General features: G+C 30.7%; 3 protein-coding genes across 4 annotated transcripts in view; 2 read left to right on the top strand and 1 right to left on the bottom strand.

The window, feature by feature from the left end:
• Positions 1 to 346: 346 nt before the first annotated feature.
• Positions 347 to 4,879, top strand: cm (AP-3 complex subunit carmine). The gene is made up of 10 exons (XM_085192440.1): positions 347 to 627; positions 762 to 849; positions 939 to 1,082; positions 1,163 to 1,222; positions 1,332 to 1,453; positions 1,968 to 2,127; positions 2,671 to 2,784; positions 2,973 to 3,162; positions 3,422 to 3,573; positions 3,839 to 4,879. The coding sequence occupies exons 1-10, from the start codon at positions 593 to 595 to the stop codon at positions 4,022 to 4,024; spliced, it is 1,251 nt and encodes a 416-aa protein (XP_085048566.1). The 5' UTR covers positions 347 to 592; the 3' UTR covers positions 4,025 to 4,879.
• A 2,106-nt stretch (positions 4,880 to 6,985) lies between these two features.
• LOC146534648 (odorant receptor 4-like) lies at positions 6,986 to 12,055 on the bottom strand. The gene is made up of 9 exons (XM_085193048.1): positions 11,153 to 12,055; positions 10,639 to 10,791; positions 10,205 to 10,387; positions 8,937 to 9,120; positions 8,445 to 8,541; positions 7,968 to 8,069; positions 7,663 to 7,751; positions 7,520 to 7,586; positions 6,986 to 7,294 (listed from the first exon to the last, which is right to left on the bottom strand). The coding sequence occupies exons 1-9, from the start codon at positions 11,421 to 11,423 to the stop codon at positions 7,235 to 7,237; spliced, it is 1,206 nt and encodes a 401-aa protein (XP_085049174.1). The 5' UTR covers positions 11,424 to 12,055; the 3' UTR covers positions 6,986 to 7,234.
• A 5,487-nt stretch (positions 12,056 to 17,542) lies between these two features.
• The window catches only part of tyn (trynity), a 46,842-nt gene continuing 44,594 nt past the window's right edge, over positions 17,543 to 19,790 (top strand). For both annotated transcript variants that reach the window (XM_085192774.1, XM_085192775.1), the window contains exon 1: positions 17,543 to 17,771. The gene's annotated coding sequence lies outside the window, so the exon portion shown is untranslated. The remainder of the gene's footprint in view (positions 17,772 to 19,790) is intronic.

Below are 19,790 nucleotides of genomic sequence, written 5' to 3' on the forward strand. Positions count from 1 at the left end.
ATGGTCTTTGACCCCACCTTCCCCAGAGTTTTTACTAGCCCAAAATTAAGCCCAAAAAATATGAAAAAAAATCCACTACACAATATCAATTCAAAAGTAAAGACAAGGCGCCGTCCTTGGGAAATATCTCTAGGTAAGGCTTCCCACCGTGAAACCAACTAGACGATACCATATTATTAGTGTAGTCACTAATAAAATCGCTTCCATGCATTCGATGGTTCTTGATTTCATTAAATTTTCTGCATTATTTTATTTTTGCATTTGAATTTATAAAAAGTTAAGGTTAAAATGGTAATACTACTGTATGCTACGTCAAAGTCAACGTAGACTTACAACTTTAATGAAAGTTTTACATTGACTGATTGACATATATCATCAATAAAGAAAAAACACCTATATTTTACAATTTCACTTTGTGTATTGTTTTTATGAGTGTTAGGATTTTAAATTTTAATGTAAACTCTATAGTTTAAAATACAAACGTGCTTTAGTTTACATAGGCTTTTGCAAAAATAATAGAGAAGGTTAGAAATGTATTAAATAAAAAAAACATCAAATAGAAGAAAGTTCTGTTCACATATTGTAACTTAAAATGATCCACAGTTTATTTATTATTAATCCTTCTGGGTAAGTTTCCAAGCAATAATATATCACTAATATGTAGTATACGCACATTATAGTGTTATACTTGCTTAGATTATACACAATATTCCTATGGAGATTTTGAATGAAATGATTGTATTATGTTTTATTTACCTTAGGGATGTTTTTCTTGAGAAGCATTGGCGCAGTGTGATTCCAAGATCAGTATGTGACTACTACTTAGAAGCTCAGAGGGCTTCACCCAATGTAAGTTTCTTAAATGTGTAAAATATTCAACTGCATCTTAAACTTTTATTCATAAATATTTTAATATATTTTATTTGTTTTAAATTTAGGATGTTCCTCCTGTACTAGCTGCACCTCATCATTACTTAATATCTATTCAAAGAGGAGGAGTGGCACTTGTGGCAGTTAGTAAACAAGAAGTTGCCCCTCTTTTTGTCATTGAATTCTTACACAGAGTTGTCGATACATTCCAGGTTAGACAAGTACAATTAAAATCATGTTTATTACTATTTACTTTGATGATTTAAGTAACAGAATAAAAAAAATGTTTCAGGACTATTTTTCAGACTGTACAGAAACTATTATTAAGGAAAATTATGTGGTGGTTTATGAGGTATGTTTCTTTCCTATTTTTCTCTTTCGAGTTTATATCAAAAACATTTTCTTATAAATTTAATAAATGTATAAAATAAGGGAACTAATATATAAATAATATATTTTAGCTACTTGATGAGATGTTGGATAATGGTTTCCCTCTAGCCACTGAAAGCAATATCCTCAAAGAGCTGATTAAACCTCCTAATATACTGAGGACTATTGCAAACACGGTCACTGGTAAATCAAAGTGAGTTCTACATATATTGTGTTTTGAATAAACATATGTTGCTGAATTCTAAATAATATCATGTCTCCACTTTAAAATTTTAAAAAAGATTTGAATTTAAATTGAAAGAGGACATTTGTTATCCAGGAATAATATAATTAAAATTATTAAATCAGTAAGATTTACACCCACTACCAGTGAGAACAAAGTTAAAGTCCGATGTGACAATGTCATCTATGTGATATCCTACAGGATTACATGTTAGGATACATGTTATTACAAACCAAGGCCCATCTATTGCCCATGATGCCAAGCCAGGGTATGAAAAAATCCTCCAAGTGGAAGTGAAACCCACAACTTGCGTTAACAATCAGGCAGAAGTTATGACAATTTGCCACAATGGCTTTGGTCTAATACAATATTATCTTAGTAATTTATATATGTTTTTTGAAATTGAACAATCCAATAAGAGAATTGTAATGTTTATCATCTCTATGTGGTTTTTAATTTTATTCTATCTACTACTACTTCTTAGTGTGTCTTCCATACTACCTTCTGGTCAGCTTTCTAATGTACCATGGAGACGATCTGGTGTAAAATATGCTAACAATGAAGCATATTTTGATGTTATTGAAGAAGTAGATGCTATTATTGATAAGAGTGGTGCAACAGTATCTGCAGAAATACAAGGCTATGTAAGTTTATACTATATAGGAATAATTTTATCACATATTTATAAATTTTATCATAATTTAGATTATTTTTCTTATTAGATCATGTAATCTGCCATAGTAGCTATGAGGTTGGTGGTAACAAAAGGTTTATATTAATATATATTTTTTTAGCGTCACCTGCACAGTCACAGAAAGGTAGGTAGAGGGAACCTAGTGTAGAGACACTTCTTTCCCCATTTTTCATAAAATTCTGAAGGCATTGTGTGTTGAGTGGTGAAGCTGAACGCCACACTTTGCCTCTACATCAGAACAAAGAAAATAGAAATATTAAATATTTCATTTCCTCAAGTGGGCATCAAACCGACAATGTGTTGCATTTAGAGTCACACTTTATGTCCGTGCACCATGACTGGCCTGGAATATAATATTTTAATAATGTTAATAATAAAGTCTGCTCCTTCATTCTCCCATATACATTTTGTTCTTCTTTTTCTGGCCATTTTTGAGATAATATGTTTTTATTAGAAATTATTCCTAAAGATAATTGTTGTAATTAATTTATAGATTGATTGCTGTATCAAGTTGAGTGGTATGCCAGACCTAACACTTACATTTGTTAATCCTCGTCTATTTGATGATGTATCTTTTCACCCTTGTGTAAGATTTAAGAGATGGGAGGTAAGTTGATGTTTTTTCCAAATTTAATTTACTTGCTTAATGAACATTGTAAATAAAAGATTTGAAATTTCTAAATGTTTCTTGTATTAATATCAGCTATATAACTGTAAGAAAAATCTTTAACCATATATATATATTTTTAATATTATGAAGTTAATATTTTTTAATAATAAATATTTAATTTTCAGTCTGAACGAATATTATCATTCATTCCGCCAGATGGTAACTTCCGTTTGATGTCCTATCATATTGGGTCACAGAGTGTTGTAGCTATTCCGATATATGTGCGACACAATCTTACGTTGAGGTCAAATGGCGATCAGGGAAGAATTGATTTAACTGTTGGACCTAAACAAACTATGGGAAGAACTTTAGAAAGTTTGTATATTTCGTTTGGTATCATTAATAATTATCAAGTAATAGTTTCTTACAAACGACACATTGAACCTAACTTAGGAAGTTTGCATAAAAAGATATATTTTCTAGATTTTATTAGTGATAAGGGTGGAAGACAAGATTAAGAATAAATTACTATAATTTTATTACAAAGTATTTTTTTGTATTAATATAATATACTATTGTTCAATAACCCTTAAAAAGTGAATTGCACATTCAAATTAATTGTTTTTTGTTTTAGATGTAGCTCTAGAAATTTGTATGCCGAAATGTGTTCTGAACTGTTCCCTGACAGCTAATCAGGGGAAATACTCATATGATCCAGTCAGTAAAGTACTGATGTGGGACATTGGACGCATTGAATTGCCTAAACTGCCTAATATTAGAGGAAGTGTGAGTTTTAGTTATTTGTAACATATTCAGAGCCGAAGCTAAAAAAGAAATAGCAAAATAGCGAAAGACACACGTACAATAGGCTTGCGACTGTGTCCTGAATTCGGCGGTAAAAATGGGAAGCAGAGTGTCTTAACACTAAGCTCTCTCTGCCTACCCATAAATAAATACAAATAAATGTTCCCAAAATAATATGAAATACACAATGATAATGTAAGAATCTTTACCATTATGTTACCCTAACATTATATTATCTTCTTTCCAGGTGTCAGTAACATCAGGCGCGGACACAAGTGGTGCCAACCCGAGTATCAACGTACATTTCACAATACCTCAGTTAGCAGTGAGTGGGCTCCGTGTCAGCCGCCTGGACATGTACGGAGCTAAATATAAACCGTTTAAAGGAGTCAAATATGTCACTAAAGCGGGAAAATTCCATGTTAGAATGTGATTAATGTTAATACTATAATACATATTGAAATTGAAACTATGTAAATGTAGAGAAAGAAAGTTTATTTAAGAAGAGGAAGAAAGTTTATATTATTTTTCATTTCTAGGTCATTAAATGTTTTTAGTAGATAAATTTTGTACTCAAATTATGAAGTTTTATGTCATAATAATTTTGATTTAAAATATATTATTATTTCATTTTAGTTAAGTTTGTATTAAAATGAATGGTAAAGTGCAATGAAAATATTTTACGTCGCTTTTGTAAAGAATTTGAAAATACGGAAAAAAGAATTAAAACATATTAATGTAAAAAAGATAAAACAGCTAATGTCACAAGTTTCAAATTTGTATAATTATGTAAATTTTTTGAAAAAGATAAAACATACATTTAATTTCAATTCTTATAAATGAATTATCAGAATTTTTTAACCTAAGTTCTTTAAGTCAACATCACTTTTTCTAGTAGACAGGGATATTACAAAAAAAAATAATCTAGTTTTTTTTTATAATTTTAAATATCCATTATCAACTGCTTTTCAAAACAAATGGTGATTATTTCTATTTGCAGGATTATAAGAGAGCACCATCTATTCATTATAATAACCGAATTGTTAAATATATTTAAGCTTGCATTAGCGTTATTATTAATTATTTTGTTATGGTAGGTATATGTAGTAAAATTGTTAATGCAAATGATAAGGGTGTTAATGTTTACTTTCACTAAAGCACCAGTTATTTTAAACAAGATCTGATTGTTTCGTTAAATTTTTTTTCATATTATCTTCATATATTGTACTTATATTATATATTATGTTCTATGTATAATAATATAATGATAAAACTTTTTTTTTATTTTTGTCTTTGTTTTTTTTACCCGTTTCCATCATGGACGTATTAAGAGATATTTTCTAGCAATTCTTTGTCTTTTTTTATTTTTAGGGTTAATTTGTTAGTCAAATTTCTGGAGTTCAAGGCTATCGTACAGCAGGCACGTCCCAAAATTGAATGGATTCTTTTATTAATAGTAGCGTACTTACAAATGACAAAGGGTGGTAGGTAAATGGAAGAAGCATATGAAAAGGATCATGTTTTCAGACAGCAATCATTTAATCGATAAAATTCTGTTATTGCGTTCCAACAATAAATTCTTAGAATCGTATTAAGATTCCAATAAAATCAATCGAAATAAAATGATAAAGGAATTTTAAGTACTATTGTTATTTAAAACCGAAATGTGAAAGTTCTACATAATTGTGCGTCTAAAGTTTCGTTACCGTTTAATGACACATGAAGTAGTGACCCAAAACGAGAAAGTGAGGGCAAATAGCGCGAGTTATCATTACAGCGCGAATTCATCGGTTCAAAAATAATGCTTGATTTTTTAGTCACGTCATACAGATAGTTAGCTATCTGTGGGCTGGGTCGCTTAGATAATATAAAATATTCAAGTTTAGCTACAACAGTTAACATATTGAGGCTAGTCGTGGCGCAGAGGCGCCAACGTATGCTTGTAAACGCGACAGGTTGTGGGTTCGATTTGCGCTCGGAAATAAAATATTTTATATTTTCTTTCCTTCGCACTGGTATCAAGGCAAAACGCGGCGTTAAGTTCTGCCACTCAACGCGCAATGCTTCCAGGAATCAGCGGAAATAAGGAAACTCTGACTACCCTGATATGTACGGGTAACAGCGTGAAACTAAAAATGATTGTCATATTTTCGTATTGAAATCTTGCTACCTTATTTTATATTTTTTTTAAAACATATTTTTTTAATTATATTGTAATTATCCTAACTATTAGTCAAAATAATTATTTTTATGTAAATATTGGCTGATTGTTTAAGTGGTGGTTGTCAAAATGGAAATTCTTATTTGTGTTATCTGTTTGGTGACTTCTGCGAAAAGCTTTTGCCTGAGGCCTAACAAGTAAAATATACTCTGGCATTTTCATTTTAGTCGCACGTAACATTACTTTATAATAGGATAAAATTAAAGTTACTTTTTGTTACAAGTTTTAAAAATTGTACTGAGAAATAAAACCGTACAGTACGACATTTAAATATTAAATTACGTTTGGAATTTTAAGTATAGAAGTTAAAGCTTGGATTTTTTTACAATTATCGAAATATAAAAAAAAACTGATTTACGGTTTTTATGCGCAAAATAATATTTATTAATATCATATTATATTATTTAATAAAATATTTACTTATAAACAGAGGAAATGCATGTCAACATTTAAAGTCGTCTCACACGTTTATCTCAGACATACATTTTTAGTATTCTATTTAAAAAGTAACTTATGACCTGTCACGCTTAGTTAAATTTTTGTAGTTGCGTTACGGTCAGTGCAGGAATAACAAATGTGATATTATTTTATTACAGCTAGAATGTCTTGCATTTTTGGAAAAACACAGAAAAATATTTATATATTTTTTAAAAATGTAAACTTGAGATAGATTTTGACCGATGTACGCGCGGTAATTTGTCATTGAGAATTTTCTGTAGGTGAGCGTTTCCTTAATTTATACGAATACAGCAGTTATAATATGTAGTTATACTCATACTTAGCTTCTTGCTGTATCCCGCAGGTTGTTAGTATATATTTGATTTTTTTTTATTTTTGATTATGTTCTTCTCCAGTTTACAATGCGCAAAAGTTCAAAAAGCTTAAAGGCATCAATCAGCACGACTCGTCGATCGTACTGTACATATGTGAAGAAAATATTATTATACGAGTATATATCTACTTCCCCATGTAGGTGCTTATTTAATTTTAAATAAAAGGAGGTTAAATCGAGTCAAGCGTAATGATAATAATCAAATGAAAAAAATCCGCTATGTGCTCAGGTATATATTTTAACATTGTGTGCAATTTATTGTCACTTTATTTTAATTGAATTAATTAAGCTGAGAGAAAGTAGAATGAGAACGATTGTAAGAGATTAAATCAAACTTTGATTTATTTTTTGAAATACTAAGTAAATTAAAAATGTTAGGGGCAACTACAGCAAAAAAATGAAGTTCAACAACTTAATTAAATTGTAGCTTAGGTAGGTAATAAAAAAGATGTCATGTTTTATTCATTTACTCACTATATAGATAGGTATATTGTACTAAGATTTTTTTTATTTGTGTTTTGAAACTTAATTATAATAATAATCATTGGACACACGTGGTAGGCTAAAGAATCTAATTTCTTTTATTTAAATTAATTATCGCTATACATAGTATAAAGTAGAGCGAAATAAGAATATGACCTGGTCAGTATCTGAAAAAAAAAGTAAAAAATTATACTCAAAATTTACAAAATACTCTATTGAATAAAAAACTTTGAAACTGTGTAATAAATGTAAATAAATAACTAACCATAGGTAACATTTGTAAATGTCAAATAATAAATATTTTCAGATTAACTTTATAATAATATGATTTACGAGAAAACAAGTTTTAAAAGCCATATTATATATTTGAATTAAAGACCTCAATCGCTTACCGACGAATAAGTCACGAGGGAAATGTTCGTAAATTTCATTGCGGTGAACGCAATAGGTTTCTGACACCTGCGAAAGTAACATGAAGAATGTATAAACCGTAGATGTTGAATAAAAAAGTAAGACATTCCTCATAAACACTTACCTCAGAATGAGAAACAGTAAAGCTCGTCGACAGCGAGGACTCATTTTATACCAGTCACTGCTGTACACCGCAGCAGCTATATTGCCATTCTAAAAAAATAACTAAATGATTGGCATTGGCAAAAATTCGGTGGAAAGTGGGGAACAGGTTACTTAGGTTCCCTCTGGCTACCTTGCTGCGGGTTGCGGGATACAGCGTAAAGCTGATCTGTTTTTTTATATTTAAAAAAGTAACTGAGTTAAGAAAAAATAGGTTTTTAATTTTATTTCGTGCAGTTACCGGTATATGAAGCATAATATACAAACCGCATGAAAAATGTCATCCGCATACCAGCACATTGCTCCGACTTGAATTAGAGCTGATCCAAGAAACAATTTATTGCTAATCGCCATAAACGGTTCTAGTAACTAAAATAGATATAGTATATTTATTATTATAGTCTAGACATCTAATTAGGTATCTATATCAAAATAAACAAAAGATTTAATAATTTTAAATGATATTTTAGATACATAAAGCTTTTAAATAAAATCGAAGTCAGTCGTACTAACTATTTACTTAAATTTATATTTTTTTCGCTCTGGTGACAAGGCAAAGCGCGGCGTTGAGAACACGCAATGCCTGCAGAATTAGCTTGATTATGGTGAACCCATTGCTGAGGCACTCCTCAACACTGGGTTCCCCCTGCCTACCCTGCTGTGTGCGGGATACAGAGTGAAGTAAAGTTAAATAAAAATATAGGTAGGTACCATATATTAATATATGTAATAGATTATACTTACCACGATTACGAAAACAACACAGCAAATGTTTATAGAGCTCATTACAATATTTATAAGATTACAAAGAGAGAAAGCATCTTCCAAATTGTTGCAATAGCTGGAATTAAATTTCGAATCAATTTTTTGTAGTCGACGATCAGAACAGGAACAATAAAGAATTTTAAATGATTTTTAATAGTTACAAGTTTTTCATTGTAGAGGCCATCGTTATACTAGTCACTGCTGTACAGGGCACACTCGAGGGAATGAATTATTGTTTATTAATATTTAAATTCTGTTTCGTTCCAAGTTCCGCCACTCAACCCGCACTATCTTGATAAATTGTGTGGAAAACGGAGTGTCTTATCACTAGATTCCCTCTGTCTGTCCCTGCTGTGTGCGAAGCTGATAAAATCTTTCTTAATTCGCCAGAAAATTATGCAAACTATTAAAATTTAAATCTAAAAGAAAAATAATAGCAATTAAAAGATTTCATAAGTGAAAACAAAATACCTTATAAGCCTTTGATGTAGTTTAATATTAGAGCGAATTTCCTCATAATTTTCCTCATCTGTTTGTTCTGTAGAGGCTAGCGATTCAAGACGCCGTTGTAGAATCCGCATTAGTAGGGCAATATGACTCGCCATACCAAAGAATAACATATCCGATGACACCATTATCCAAACACAAGTGACTCCTAAATAAGGAATAGTCCGGTTATTTTATGCCTATATATATTTTTAAGGTCATTGCAGTACAAGTTTGATGTAGTAAACATACGTGTTGTATAGGAGGAATAAGTTCTCATCGTACGTTTGAGACTTTTTAAAAAGGGGGTAAACTTTAGTATTAAAGCCGCTAGTTAAAGTGAGGTATCAGATGAAAGGGGATGATTTTCTGAAAAAGCTCGAAATCTCCAATTTTTGCAAGGAACCCTCGGTGGACGAGCCCGACTCGCGCTTGTACGGTTTTTTTAAACATTTTCTATAAAATCCGAAAAATGAAAATTTCATAGAAAAAAAAATCATTACAACTCGTGTCCGACTCGCGCTTACCGCTTACCGATTTTTTATTATCTATTTTCAATTATATGTTTTAAATAACAGTAGCTAACAATAAAAATTACCATTACAAAAATAACTACTTCCAATTCCATATGATCTAAATTACAGACAGCTAAACGATATTTGTTTTGAGTTCATCACATAATAATAGCCATACAAAAAGCTCCAGGCTATGTTTTTGTAACTACTGACCGAATAATTAATATATATATATGTATATATTATAATTTGCGTTTAGCAAATACTTGCGCTTGCGTGAATTTAATAATTATTTATAAAGAAGACTCATTCTGGTGTATCATTATCTACTTTCGTTCTAAGTTGCATGTCAATATAATTAAATGTATACTTTCATTTATTTATATTTAATCGTCGTGTCGTCCTTGAAAGTGGTTTTAGAACGAACATTTAAATTTATTATTAAAAACATGTTTATATATACTTTCCAATTTCTTTTAAGATATTAAGGATGGGGTGTTGTTTACTACGCGACTTGTAAATGCTAAAAAATATGTTAAATATTTTATTTTGTTAATTGAGTAGATACTTGAAAGGCGATGTAAATTGTTACATTTATTGTGTTGTTCTCATTCAATTCTCGCGAAATTGTATTTCTTTTTGAGAATAAATTCTTTGAACATGAATAATTTATTTATCTGCAAAATGAAGACGATATGAAATAAAAATAACAAAAAAAATCATATAATCATTTCTTACCGGCGAAAATTTCAAAGAGGTAAACGGCAACATGCGCAAATGGTTGGTGTTTGTCAAAGGGATACCACGACACCCACACGAACCCGACTTGCGCGTCCTGACCCTGCCATACTCGGTAGAAATAAACAATTATCGGCGTCAAATTGTAGAACCACACACCCAAAACATTTACAGAAAAATACCCTGAAATATATATTTTTTACTATTAACCAGGTAAAAAGAACCTAGTGAAAAGACACTTCGTTCTCCATTTTCCACCGAATTTTGGAAACATTACGTGTTGTGTTGCGGAAATCAACGAAGCGCTTTGCCTCGACACCAGAGTGAAAAAATAAAAATATAAATAAATATTTCATATCGAAGTGGGAGTCGAACCCACAATCCTCCACAATTAGGCTCAACAAAATATAGAAATATAGTTAAGTAACGTTTACAGCGATGGCTAATGCGTAGAGCAGTTAAACTTTTTTCCTTAATTCCAAGCGCGTCTCCGTCAAGAGGTGGCATCGGCCATATTCCAGTGAGTTCTTCAATTAGCTCTCCGAACACTTTGTTTTTATACCATAAAACAAATACTTTTGCAATACCTGAAATAATTCATAGTTTGTGTAGAAATATGTTAGGAATATTGTATTTAAAGATTGTTTTTTTATGGAAAAAGACAATTTAATCTATCGATTCAATAGAGTGTGACATAAGAATATTTGTATAATTTAGTATTTCAATTCAGTGAGCTGTTGCCATTTTGCTATTTAAAAAATCATTAAATATCTAAATAAAACAAAATCCAAAACATTAAAACCTACTCCAATACAAAATTTACGAATGGTAGCTGTAATTGTGTAAACAAATATAAAATTACCTAATCGATCACGTCCAATAATAAAAAAAACAGTCATAATAAATACTATAACAGTTAAAAATTCAATATTAAGTAAAAAATCTTACTCAAAGCGCCGTAGCCAAAGGTATGAAAGAGCGGAACGACATCTTCGACACGAGGCGAGCTGGCGAACGTGAGGACTATGTTAATAAATTCAGTAGAAACGTGACAGCAGATACCGCAGATGGACAGAGAGAAAATAAGTTTTTGGAGAAAGTAATCTGTGGCATTCCGTGGCTTATCAAAGGAGAGACCTATTCGTCTCATGCTGAAAGTGCTCAGCATCAGTGATTCATCAATTTCCATTTTGGCTGCTTTTTTTGTGGCTTCCTCCATTTTGAAGTATGGACAATGACGATATGGTTAGAATAACTAACAGTGGTATATTAAACTGTTGATATCTATCTATATAAAATTAAATCATTATTTTTTTGTTCGTGCATATGTAAATGACTAACAAATAGATGTTATATAAATCAAATTACTAATCTTATGACTTTTATGTCTATAGGTTTCGAAAATATTGTTCTTGGATGACAAAGGAAGTGCTTTTTATTTTTTTTTGTTTTAGTTCACTATGTAATGTACATATGACATCTATTTATGTATTTTTATATGTTTAAATTACTTTTTAATATTTTGTACCAAAACGTTATAAAGACTAATAAAATACTAAAAATAAAGTCGGAAAAGTCGGGAATTTTTCATCGTTGCCGTCGTATAATTTGAACTTTGACAAGGGGCGTTATTTAAAAGTTTAAAAAGTTACAAATTCTATTATTCAAAAGACAAGGTGTGATAGATTGAAACCGCCCAGTTTGTTTTAAAATATAGTAAAACTTTCAATATCGTATGACTGACTGAAGGTGTATTTAGACGTAAAAATAACTTAAAACCATGAATAAAGAATTGACTTCAGCTTTTTCTTTATGAAATTATTAATTTATGACATTGTAATAATTATTAATTATATAAAATTTATTTTAACTTAAAACAAAGCAAACATGATAAGAAAACATTGAAGTATTTAAATGTTTGTTCTAAATGATTTTACTTGCATGTCATCACAAATACACTACAAAGGTTTTATGGCTTTACATATTAACATTAAATTGATATTTTTAATTGTCCATTTTCAATTATAAGCGGCCATCGACACGGGTTGAAGTGATTTAAAAATTTCCCGCTAGAGAAACACCGCCATGTTTCGGCAAATTTAGCACGCAGCCGCGCTCCGTGGCGCACTTTACAGTTCGCCACCGTTACGCGACGATTAAGCTGCGCACGCGCACCAAGAGAGGTACCGCGCGCCGTCCCAGCGATTGCACCTTACACATGTCATTCGATTGTATTGATACGTATCTACTTGTATGGAAGTTCCATATACGAGTATAGCCTCAATACTAGTTCATTCAAAACAATATAAAGTGAATTCCTAAAGCTTTAAGTAAGCACTTTTATCATAATTCTATATCATGTCGCAATTTTTTGTAATTATTTTAATAATTGTAACATTGCGGATTGTCTATATATATAAAATCGAAAAGTCACTCACTCATCACGAAATCTCAGAAACTACATGTGCTAGGAATCTGAAATTTTGCATAGGAGTTATTTATAGGACGTAGGTGCTCGCTAAGACGGGAATTTGCAATATTCGACTTCTAAGGGGTTGTTTTTGGGGTTGAAAGTTTGTATGAAACTTCGTTACTACAAATGCTAGTCTCAAATTTTGCATGGACGTCACTTGTAGGACGTAGGTACTCATGGAGACAGAAATTAATAATACAATAGTTCACGCAGGCGAAGACACGGGCGGGCCGCTAGTAATTCTATATACCTAATGCCCCAATTTTTTAAAATTATTTTATTAATTGCTACATTGCGGATTATAATCAATAAAAATTGCTTTTAACATTATATTATGATGTTTACTATGTCATCACTAGACCAATCGAGGTATAGCGAGGTGTTGAGTTCCGCCATTCAACACGTAAAGAATTCGGCGGAAAACGGGAATCGGAGTGTTTTAATAAAAGGTTCACTCTACCTACCCTGCTACGTTAAAAAACATATATAAAAAATATTAAATGAAGAGATTTATTTATATGCAAATATATTTTTTCTACCAAAGCCGTAACAAACAAAATCCAATTATTTTCATGACTACGAAATTGCATTACATTGTACATTGCTACGTTCTACTATTGCTGTACTATGAATGTTATATTCAAATTTCTCTTTAGCAATTAACATTTATTTACTTGTTATTTGTTTTATTTGATTTGCTTGCGTCTTCAATTACGATATTCGATTTTATTTAGTTGCCTGACAGAAATCGGTTAAGTATATTTCAGACGCGAGTTCAGTCCAAAATAAAATTAATAATCGACGATCTCTCCAAGTAAAAGTGCTTCGTATTATCAGTGTTTGGACGGGCGACCCAGATCTGCTCGTCGAGCACGCAGTTCAAGCAAAAACGTCTTACAAATAAATGCAATATAAAAGGTGTGAAAAAAAGTAAATTAGTTCAGGTGTACAAAAATCTTCGAAGAATTCTATTGCGTATAGAAAATTGTAATATTTTCACAATATTTATGATTTTTAATAACTGAGTTGAAACATGTGCTTAATATGTATATAAAATATTATTGCATTTAATTTAAATGAAATTTTACTTGAAAATTTAATGAATTTCAATAATAAATAAAACTGACATTAAATAATTTTGTTTACGTATATAGTAAGTAAAATGAATATCCAGAACCTCATACTCATTTGCTAAGGCGCTTTGATCTTATCTTAATCTGATCTTTATCAATTTTTTTAGCCAGTAGATTTTTTCTAATTATATCTTTACCTAGAATATTTTGATGAGAACGGAGTGTCTTAGCACTAGGTGCCCAGGTTGCCTCTGTCTACCCTTCTATCCAGAATGCAGCGTGAAGCTAAAGAAAATCGTCACAATTTAGAAGCTATTCCTAATCATATTGTAAGGAAATAAACAAAAATATATAGAAAGCAAGATAAAGGAATATATTTTAATATGATTTTTTGAATACTTAAGTACTTACCTAGTATCCAAGAAGGAATGTAATCAAATATTATGGAAAAATAACATTTTCATTAAAATTATTTTTTTATTTAGTATGATAAGGAAAAAATAAAATATTTAAGTAGTCAAGAAACAGCTTCACCAAGCCGGTACAGGATGTAAATAGATTAATATTTTTCAAGCGGTATCATAAATACTATGCAGAGCGTATAACTTACAAGTTTTACTAGAATTACACTAACTTCTTATTATCCAGCATTGCCATTGGTTTGCGATCGTGTCGTTATGTTAAATGCCACAACGTTAACACAATAACCCACATGGCTAACATTAATATTGGAAAATTGCTTCTAAACATTAAGTAGGCTGACATCAGTGCTAATTTCGTCTCTATATCTGCATTTATGCTAATGGTCCTCAATTCAAATCAAATCTATTTATACGTTTATTGTAAAACTAGCGACCGTCTCGTGGTTTTGTCCGCTTGGACTATACAGTTGTAAAATAACTTCAAATCTATTTATACGTTTATAGTAAAAACTAGCGACTATGTCGCGGTTTTGTTTTGTTTTGTCAAGAATTGCTTGTGGTCTGATAAAATTATCATGTCAAAAACAATATACCTGTACATGGTAACCAAAGTTTTAGCTTATTCCATATAACAGCTATTTTGTAGCAATTTTGGCGAATAAAATATGTACTATTAATTGCTTAAAAAAAGGTTTAGTCATATAAAGTATTTAGAAATAAAACAATAAATATTGAAGGAAGCCAAAACACAATAGTGAAAACTGCATTTAGATCGGTTAAGCCGTTTCTAAGATCAGCGTATACAATATAATATTTTTTTTACTATACATTTTTACAGTACATAGTTTTGATTTTTTTATGCCATGGATGCTGTCACTTCACGTTGAACAGTATATGAGCTAATTTTAGATATCCTCCTATTGTAATAACTACGTTTTTCTGTGATATAACAAGCACAGAGCTTGGACCGGAATGTGCACAAACAGTCATGCACAACTATATGTGTGCATCTTTTGTGTGCTCACGAACGCAGACGGGTCGCCGTTTATTTTGCCCCCGGGAGTCTTCCATATGTGTTGAATACCTTATCCTATTTCATTATAAATATTTGGTACATCTAATTATATTGATTTAGTTAATATAATAATTTTGGAGTTATTATCATAATTTGGACAATTTTCATTAAAGCATATGATAAAAGAAATTGCAATTTATGCGAGTGTTCTCTTAGCATTTACATTTATTCATATTTCACAATAAAAATATGTTTTAATCCATCCTAAAGATTATATTAAATGAATAACAAAAAAAAAGAAGAATATAATCTAGCGGTAAGACATAATGAACGTTACGGTAAACGCAAAAAAAAACGACACTATCAACTTGCAGTGATAATGCAATAGAGTGAGAATAGCCCCACTAATTTTAAAAGATTAAAAAGCTGAGAAACAATTTAGTCTTTTCTGACACTGCCGCGCTATCAGCCTCATCTTATTGCTTTACTGTCACAGAGACGTACCAGCTCATTATACTTGCAATGACTTACAATCTGGCTTCTATACAAGCCTTCGTAGTAATTATTTTAGTTTAGACGCGAGTAATTGAATCCCATTCAAATAAAAACAGACTGAGAGTTGCCGCGTTGTAATTTAAGATTTTCATCTTGTATATAAGTGGATGAGAATTACGCGAATCCACACATTAACTTTCACTAGTATATCGTTCCGAACTTGGCCTTAAATCCTCTTTGGGAAACCGCAGGAAGTGAGACTAAAAAAACTTTTTCGTCTGGCAGTCTCACGTTTTATATTGTTTTTATTGCAGCACTAATGCTATTAAATAGTGATAGTACGCATATAGAAACTATAATTTTTGTTTGTATCATGGTTGGTATCTTTTTTAATGTTTTATTTTTTATGATTTTGGATTGGTTGGATTTGATTTCGATTTGTATGATTGTTGGGTGTGAAATGGGGCGTTTAGGAACTTATCGTTTCGTATCGTTTTTCCGTCAGGATTCATTCTGTGTATTTACATTTTTTTTAGAAAAATATTAATGTTCTTTCTTATTTTTTGGATATTTTTTTCTAAATACTCGTATATGTCAAATCATAGGAATAAAGAAACTTTTACAATTTAATAAATTTGTATTTGTAAAGTACGCAAGCAGGTACCGTAGCAAAAATATTTTCATTTCGAAAAACTCAACGCATTAGCTTATCATTCAGACAGGGAACTATTTTTTCTTAAACATAATTTCCTACAGCTACATAGAGATACCATAATGTTAAGATGAAAAAAATAGATGAACTATGTCAAAAAGAATATGACAGTCAACCGATTAAGATTCAAAAATTAATTTTAGATTTATTTCATCACTTTTAAAAATCTGACTACATAAAAGATTACAAAATAAAAAATACAAACTTATTAGTTTTCAATTTTATCAACAGTAATATAGAACCATTGCATCATTGAATGAAATAATTTTATAATAGAAAGGGCCTGTTCTTCAGCAAATCACTCGTAAATCTTCCCAGCGAGACAATTAAAATATTTTTTAATATTAAATACTTTTTACATATTATTTTTCATAATTAATGAAATTTATTAGTAACCAAGTCTACAACGTCGTCGTAGCGAATTTAAAATATTCTGTATTTATTTATAGCCATCTCTTTTAATTTGTTTCTTGATTGTTTGTAGTTAAAAGACATCGTGCTTGAAACTATTTTTCACAGCTTATTAATAATACATTTTTTAATATTTCCGAATTAAAATATTAAACAATTTCATACATTTAATTTCTTAATCTGAATTAAAAAAAAAACAAAATCATTTTTAAAATCATGCTATAGATATTATATCTTTTTCCAGAATCCATAAATAAAAGTAGACACTAACATAATGTAGTGTATAATTTAGAATTATGCAAATGACACTACGTTTTCCCTTAAAGGTTTATATTTCTTACGTCTGGACGAATTGGATTCGAGCAATTGCCTCCGATGCAGTGATCATAAAGCCTAATTAGGTCTATTTTTATCCATCATACTAGTTGAATACATCTACGGAATGTCGCGGTCGCTGCCGTGCTTCAGCATCGATAGCAAATCTAGATGACAGTCTCCGATCCCATGTCCTATTCAGGCTTTACCATCTCCAGATAGCAAATTGCAGTATTCAACTTCGGGCGTTTTATTGAAAATTCGATGTATCTGTTACAGAGGGTTTTACAAGATTAACAAATATAAAAGCTATGCGTTCGATTGAAGATCTAAAGTTGTGCAGGTTCCGCGCTGGCTGGAGTCCGTTATCCGGCGTCAGGTTACGGCCATGTCTATAAAAGACGGCTGCATCTTCATCACCGTTTCATTCTGTTTGAGACGCCCCGGCTGCGTGCCCCCGTGTGCGCGCCTGTCTCTTTAGCCTGTCGGACTCGCCAGTGCCGGTCTCGCGAGCTTTGCTATTTCCACTTGCTATTAGATAGATATAGGCTTTAGTGCTTGGGTTGAAGTCTTTATAATATATAATAGAACTCTATTGCGTGTATTTACTTGAACTTGCTCTTGTTATTGGTGTCCGTGACGTTTGAACAGGTATGTTTTGTGGTTTACTATTAGAATTAAGTTAATCTTAAGTTGCTATGAGAATTCTTGTAAGAATTGTATTGGTATTTTAAGTTAAAATACTTTTTTTTAATTCATTTTTTTTACATTCATCGAAAAAAGTATTTAGAAATATATATGTAGGTATATATTCCTATAATTATTGCTGATAGTACATATTAGTTCAATAATTTAATCTAATTTTGATTTAATTATTATTTAAAGGCATATATAATTTTAATAGGAACTTTCAGAGCATAAAATAAGAATTAAAGAAAATCTGTGATTTATTAATGACATGCTTGATAAATTAATAGCGATTACGATTATTATAATTATTATACAAGTGATTACTTTTAGGCCAACTATTTAATATAAATAAATTAAAACAACTTAATACATTAACGATATTGAACTTTCATTTTGAAATGGAAGAAGATCAAAGCTCATAAGAATAGCTTAGCCTTATTTTAGATAACTATTCTTACTAAAATAAAAAAAATATATAAACCTTATTCGCACGGTGCACTCCGCTCTACCCGGATAAGTAAACGTACATTATTGGGACGAAGATGGTAAAATGATTACTGTCATTACCGCAGAATTACGTGACGGGCTCGCCATTACATGCACTCTGGACTGTTATGCTGTCACGCTATTGTTGATTAGCCTTTCTGTAATAATAGAAAATGGGTTTGAGATTTTTCTTGGAGAAAGTAAAAGTTTTTTCATAATTTATATGTTAAAACTATAATTTAGATGTATGTGTACTTTCATTAGGGCTGGGTTAACCTGTTTGTCCAGTGGGGTCCACGATTAAGCCGGAGAGAGATTTGTATTTATTCCTGTTATAGATTTTTGTATGATTATCTTTTTAGTATCTTTATGATTCTGAGTCTCGGTATGACCTTTTAATTGCCTTCTCAAAATAAATGATGAAAATAAAATAAATGGTTAAATTGGTAGCGACAACTTCAATTACCCAAATCCTTATGAAATATTAAGGAGTTATATATAGTTATAGTTATATTTATGTTATAAAAAGGCAACTAATGTTATACAAAAGACTCCAGGTGCCTTAGAGTTGTCGTTGCTGTACAGCATTATATGTATTTTATTGCAAGTAATAATAGACGGAAAAGAAATTAATAATATAAGGACCTGTCCTTCGCAACAGGTTTAAAACAAGTTAGAAAGAACGTGTATTAGTTTAAAAAAAGGATCTCCATAGGTTCAGAACTGCCTTTTTTATTAAAGTTGCAAAAATATCTATAATCCGTATGTTTATCTAATTGATTCATATATCAAATATTTATTTAGCAAATACAATTAAGCGATGTTTTTTTATTAGTAAATTTTAGTTTTAAAGCCAATCCCAAAACTTGCTGTTGATAAGCTTTGAGAAGCATATATTATTATATTTATATGAATGTGGATTAAAAGGCGATCAAAATAAACCGTTCATTGCCCTCGAGGTATGTCAAAGACAGCAGTCATACGCGTGAACATAAAGACTCATAACCTGTTAGTTTTTTGCAGAAGTGCAGGTGGCCTTGACCGTATGCACGCCTAAATCACAGAGCGGCCCAGTTTTTAATAACTTAATAATAGATTTTAATCTGTAGTACTTCTGGAGCAAAAAGTACCATAAATTTTTATTACGCATTTAAATATAGTATATTTTAGCAAGATTCATTACTTTTAAATATTTAACGAGTTTTTACTTTTATTTTTTTTAAACACTAAATATGGAGCGATGCTTTTTACAGAACACCATTCAATGGTTATAATTTGAAGAACGTATTAGTCATGTTGGAACTCGTAAAGCGAATAATAATATACCATTTACTTTACATAGAGACGTAAAGCTTCATGTGTATCCACCTTTAGAAGTCCTTCTCGTTCGCTTCACAGTATGTTTATACTATGATTGATTGCCTTTCCAATGGTGCAATTTTCAGCAGCCCCATCTGAGGTTCTCGGCGAGTTGAGTGTCACCTGCCACTATAA

This window comes from Heliconius melpomene, chromosome 11 (assembly GCF_056956725.1).
Source record: "Heliconius melpomene rosina isolate 202511_hmr_F chromosome 11, ASM5695672v1, whole genome shotgun sequence".
In the NCBI taxonomy this organism is placed as follows: domain Eukaryota; kingdom Metazoa; phylum Arthropoda; class Insecta; order Lepidoptera; family Nymphalidae; genus Heliconius; species Heliconius melpomene.

Excerpts from the sequence above, each read along its gene's own strand:
- LOC146534648 (XM_085193048.1), bottom strand. The coding sequence starts at position 11,423 with ATGGAGGAAGCCACAAAAAAAGCAGCCAAAATGGAAATTGATGAATCA. Across the intron at positions 10,792-11,152 it reads CTTTGGCTACGGCGCTTTGA|GTATTGCAAAAGTATTTGTT; the intron begins GTAAGATTTTTT and ends GAATTATTTCAG. Across the intron at positions 7,295-7,519 it reads CCCTCGTGACTTATTCGTCG|ATACTGACCAGGTCATATTC; the intron begins GTAAGCGATTGA and ends TTTTTTTTTCAG.
- cm (XM_085192440.1), top strand. The coding sequence starts at position 593 with ATGATCCACAGTTTATTTATTATTAATCCTTCTGG. Across the intron at positions 1,083-1,162 it reads GAGTTGTCGATACATTCCAG|GACTATTTTTCAGACTGTAC; the intron begins GTTAGACAAGTA and ends AAAATGTTTCAG. Across the intron at positions 3,574-3,838 it reads TGCCTAATATTAGAGGAAGT|GTGTCAGTAACATCAGGCGC; the intron begins GTGAGTTTTAGT and ends TCTTCTTTCCAG.